Genomic DNA, 5,573 nt, shown 5'->3' with positions numbered 1-5,573 from the left:
GCTTATGGATACAGGTGCATTTTTTGGGTCGGATTTTGAGTGGATAACGGGTTTTTTTACAACCCTAAATTGACCTAGATCGGTTCGGTTTGGATTTGCTCCAATACCAAACGAAATGGAACGAAGTTGCACTTCTAGAATAAATAGGAACGCTGAGAAAAATAAGGCGGAGAGACACGTTAGAAGGGTAGTCTGGTCACACGTGTGAAAAAGGATCTCAGAGAACCAGCTATAAAAGAAAGAAAAGTCTACTGTTGCTCTTGTCCATCAGGCCAAAGTATTTTTCTTTAAGAAAATTAAGAAGCTCCGAGTCGTCTTCTTCTGTTGGTAAGTTCTTCTCTCCTACTCTATAAAATTAAATCTTGGGTTTTAGCTCCACTTCCTTTCTTTGAAGGAAAGAAAGTTTGGGAATTCTTTTAAATCTTGGCACCTGAAGCTTGTGTTATTTATTTATTTATTATTATTTAAATCTTGGCTTTAATTGATTTATTGAGATTTGAGCTCCATTGATTTCAATTCTTTTTTAGTTATATATTAATGGACTTCTTTTCAGGATCTTATCAAGTTCTTCTTAATCAGAAATCAAACCAGCTTTAATGGAGATCTCATCCATAACATGGTTATCCGAAATGGTAAAGGTTATTGTGTTCATCAACTATAGAAATCAAAATAATTAGTTTTATTTTATTCCTTAAAGAAAGTATTATATATAAGGGTTAAATTTCTGATTTAATTTACAGGGAATGGAGGACCCAACCTTCATCCATCAATGTGAGATGAGTTTTCTCACCACAAAACAAATAGCAGATTCATTTGGAGAGGAATTCCAACACTCATTCACCAGTACTGATAGCTTCTTCTCTTACCCACCATCCTTTAACCCAAGAAGCAACAAGACCACCAACACCAACTTCAGATGTTTACCAATGGAAGCCTTTCAGCCGATTAGCCCTGAGAAATCCACAAATAAATTCGAGACTGGAAGTTCTTCTACTCCCAGCATTCTTTATTTTGAGAATCCGACCAATCCTCAGAAGTTCTATGAGAATATAGCTGGTGCAGTGAAGCCTAAAGAAAAGGTTGTTTCTCATGGAAACACGACCTTCGGAACGTCTTGTGAGAATAACCAGAATAATAGAGGGAATAAGAGGGCAAGCGCCTTGGCTACTAAGTCGCCTTCTTCCGCTCAAGATCACATAATTGCGGAGAGGAAGAGACGAGAGAGGCATGCCCAGATGTTCATGGCTCTATCAGCCATTGTCCCCGGCTTAAAGAAGGTACCCTTTCTACGATTTATTTTTGAGGCCTATGGAAATCGGTCTGCAATGGATTTAAATTTGAGTAAATTCTAAAAATACGGGGCAACTTTTGTTAAAATTTCCATTCCAGTACAGTGTTCATTTTAATTATGAAAACATGCATAGCGTTATACATTTGGGGTCCAACTCAAAACCAATTGGTAACGAGTGGAAAGTCCCAAAAACTTGAAAGGAGAGAGACAAGGTAATAACTGTCCGAGGTGTGACTAAACTCAACAGAGCGAGATCACAGGATTTTAAAGTGATGATCTCCCTGATAATAAAAAAAAAATAGTGAGATCATTGGTATTTATTCTAAAAGTGACGATCTCGCTAAAAAAAACTTGTTTTGAGAATTAAAATGAACAGTGTACTGAAATGGGAATTTTCTCATATTCAGCACATGAAATGGTAATTTACCCTTTTAACTTTTATGCTGTTTGTCTTTAAAGTCAAATATTCGAATTAAAGGGAATTCATTCAAGGGTTTGTGACAAAAGATTTAAATTTAAAAAAATAAAAAAAAGATTTAAATTTCAAAACAGTATAAATGAGAGAGAGATATTTGGGACAGATTAATGAGCCTGTTACAAGTGATGAAATCAAGGGGATTGTTACGCATTTTGATTTTAAAAAAGAGAGATTAATCAAGCCGCTGTTATCTATCTGATGGAAAGTTATGGCTTACATCCCACTGAACTAATCAAGAGAAATAACACTTATATAAATTTATTTATTGGAAACATAATGAAAATGACAAATTTTAGCATGTTATATACCATCATGTGATCAGTTTGAATTATTATTATTTTTTTGGAGACATTTACAAAAACGTGAACAACTTTTTACGAATTTATGATTTCAGCTCATTGTTCATTTTAATTACCAAAACGTGAATGGGCAATGAATTCGATGGTTTTAAAGTGACTATTTCACAGGTTTAAAGTGATAATTTCATGACGATTTTGCTTTTAACCTGTGAAATTGTCACTTTAAACCTGCAAAATAGTCACTTTAAAATCGCTGAATTCGTTGCCCGCTCACATTTTGGTAATTAAAATGGAAAGTGGGCCAGAATCGTAAATTTGTCAAAAGTTGATCATGAAATAGTAATTTATCCAAAAAAAATTAGAGAAAGAGGAATTTTCAACAAGTTTGAACATTTTTATTTTTATTCTTATTGCAGATGGATAAGGTTTCTGTTCTTGAAGATGCTATAACTTACATGAAACAGCTCCAAGAGAGAGTGAAAACACTTGAGGAACAAATAACAAAGAAGACCATGGAATCTAAGATCAACGTCAAGAAATTGCAACTCTCCCCGGATGATGACACGTCTTCCTCCGATAAGAACTTTACTAACAGATACCATGAGATTCTTCCTGATATGGAAGTAAGAGTTTCCGATAAGAATGTCTTAATAAGAATTCACTGTGAGAAACATAAAGGAATTCTCTTGAAAATACATGCCGAAATTGAGAAGCTTCATCTAATTGTTGTCAATTCCAGGGCCATGGAATTTGGGAATTCCACTCTGGACATAACGTTAGTAGCTCAGGTAATTTCTGATTCTTTCTTATGATCATTGCTTGTGTATTTTTTTAAGAAAATTCCAAAAACATACAGAGCTTCTACTAAAATTTCCATTTCAGTACAATGTCCATTTTAATTCCAAAAACATGCATATCAAGATCGTAATTATTTACTCTAGTTTTTAAGTGATGATCTGGCTGAAAAATGAATCAGGTATATATTTACCGACGAGATCACTAAAAGTGACCATCTCAAAAGATGTTTTGGAATTAAAATGAACAGTGTACTTGAATGGGAAATTTTTCATAGGGTGAATTACCATTTCTTGAGCTGAATTTAAAGAATTTACCATTCCGGTTCACTGTTCATTTTAATTACTAAAACATGAATGGTAACAAATTCGGAGGTTTTAAAGTGACTACTTCATAGGTTTAAAATGGCTATTTCGTAGGTTTAAAATGATTACTGTTCATGTTTTGGTAATTAAAATGGACAGTGAGTGGGAATCATAAATTTGTCAAAAGCTAATCACGTTTTTGTAAATATCTCTTTCCACACTTGAAATGATAGTTTACCCTATTTTTTAACTGAAAGAAAGATAAAATAATTTTTGTGTCTATGTTCTTTTATTTGTTGTGAGATCAATGTTGAAGTCTTTAGTTCTCGGTTTTTTGCTCTTCAAACCCATTAAAACCAATATCAATTTCTTGCAGATGGACGTTGAATTTTGCATGACAATTAAAGATCTGGTAAAGAATCTGCAGTCAACACTTCGTCCTTTTATGTAAGAAAGAAGAAGATACTTAGGGTATGTTTGATTGCATATGAAAAATAGGGTGGAAAATCAATTTTAAAGGAAAATGACATTTTTCAAGTGTTTGATTGCACATGAAAATGGAAATTCATTTTCCACCCCAATCAAAAAGCCTACCAAAACATGGATTTCACTTTTCTACCCATATGGGTGGGAAAGTGAAATCCACCTATATTTTTCATTCTCAATTCTTTCCCACTCATATCTTCTTATTCCCTACCACCATCACCACCACTACCATCACACTAATCTCATTGTCATCACCATTGTCGTCACCATCATCACCATCTCTGGCCACCTTCTCTCTCTCTTCTTTATCTTCTTCTCCATCCCTCACCTCTACCGACACCACTACTACCGCGTTCTCCCCTCATCTTCCTCATCATCTTCTTCCTCACTTACCTTCGCCGCCACCACCACCACCATGTTCTCCCTTTTTCTTCCTCATTATTTTCTTCTTCACTTACCTCTGTCGTTGTCGTTACCATCGTCACATCCTCCCCTCTCCCTTTTCCTCCTCATCTTTTTCTTCCTCTCCCCCTTCTCTCATCTTCTTCCTCTTTCTCCTCCTCTCATTATTCTTCTTCTTTTTTCTCATAATGTTTCCATGATTTTGTCCAAGTAAATCAAGCAATGGAATTTTATTTTCCAACCCTAACTATTTTCCACTACTATTTTTTTCATGGATTTCAAATTCCATGGAAAGTCACTTTCCATGCAATCAGACATACTCTTAACTCCTAGTTTAATTGGTGTACAAAATAATCTTTCTTTTTGGCTTCTTCTTTTTTAGGAGTTTCCAATGAAATAAGATGATGCAATTTGTCTTAGTCTCTTGTTTTAAAATGATTTCTGTTGAAGTATGAACCAGTCTACCACCTTTATATTTTTTGTTCTTATTAGTAAGCAGTGGCTATGAAGGGCCCCACCACCTTTAATACACCTTGTTTGGTTGCAAAGTTAGTTTTGCATTTTTTTTTAAAATTGTGATTGTTACTTTTTGTTTTTGTAGTTTATACCTTGGGCCTTTTTTTCGTGGTGGTCGTGGAAGAGATAAAAAAGGAGTTGTGATAATCTGACATTTTTTTTTTTCAGACGTTCCAATCACATAATCGTAGATCTTTTTGCATCGGGATACACAAGAAAAGATGTATGGTTTAATGGTTGTCAAATCAAGGAACGTATGGGGGACTTCTGAAAAAAGAGCATCAGATTATCATTAGTCTAAAAAAGAAACTGGATCAGACTCAGGGTGGAGGATTGAAGCCCTCCTCTCACACCTCAACACATGCCACATAAGTCAAAATCCAAGAAATTAATGCCTAAAATATTTTCTTTTGAAAATATCCTTGGATTGTGGATGCATACGACATGGACTCAGAGAAAAAAACAAGCCAAGCTTTGCTTTGTATTCTCTTGTGACGCAATTATAAGTTGGAAAATGTTGAAGTGACATTGACATCGTTTCACACGTTATGGATGTATATGTATATATATAGGGTAGCGTTCGATAGCTAATGTTGGGAGCCAAAATTTGTCCTATATGACTTAAATTTTTTGGAATGGGCTGATTTTTTTGTGAGGATGATCTCTATGGTGAGGAGATCTTCATCACAAAAAATCACTCCTATTTGAAACTTCTAAACCACTTTTGATGGGGTTAGAAGTTTTAGATTGGGTTGATTTTTTGCAAGGATAATCTCCTCACCATAAATAATCGTCCTCACAAAAAATCAACCCATTTTAAAACTTCTAACCCATATAGGACAAAGGCGTTGACTCCCTAACATTGGTTGTTGAACACCAACCCTATATACATATATGCTTTTCATCAAAATACGAGTCAAAATCACCTATGTGTGAAACAATGTCAATTTCAATGTCACTGTAGCACGACCCTTATAAGTTAGATATTGAAATAAAAAACC

The 5,573-nt window shown here is 34.6% G+C and overlaps 1 protein-coding gene across 2 annotated transcripts; it reads left to right on the top strand.

Moving 5' to 3' along the window:
* The first annotated feature begins 204 nt into the window (after positions 1-204).
* On the top strand, positions 205-4,508 carry LOC147409402 (transcription factor bHLH25-like). Of its 2 annotated transcripts, XM_086428510.1 has the most exons (6): positions 205-327; positions 554-632; positions 741-1,277; positions 2,485-2,691; positions 2,808-2,856; positions 3,545-4,508. In XM_086428510.1, exons 2-6 carry the CDS (start codon positions 597-599, stop codon positions 3,553-3,555), a joined length of 840 nt encoding a protein of 279 aa, XP_086284636.1. In that variant the 5' UTR covers positions 205-327; positions 554-596; the 3' UTR covers positions 3,556-4,508. The 2 variants fall into 2 exon arrangements, with proteins under 2 accessions (XP_086284636.1, XP_086284630.1); XM_086428504.1 differs by having other exon boundaries at positions 208-327; positions 2,485-2,856.
* The last annotated feature ends 1,065 nt before the right edge of the window (positions 4,509-5,573 follow it).

Source organism: Akebia trifoliata, chromosome 2 (genome assembly GCF_017979445.1).
Source record: "Akebia trifoliata isolate Shusen 1 chromosome 2, ASM1797944v1, whole genome shotgun sequence".
NCBI classification, from domain to species: domain Eukaryota; kingdom Viridiplantae; phylum Streptophyta; class Magnoliopsida; order Ranunculales; family Lardizabalaceae; genus Akebia; species Akebia trifoliata.
Note: the sequence above shows the minus strand (reverse complement) of the source record. Positions and strands in the feature narration are given on the sequence as shown.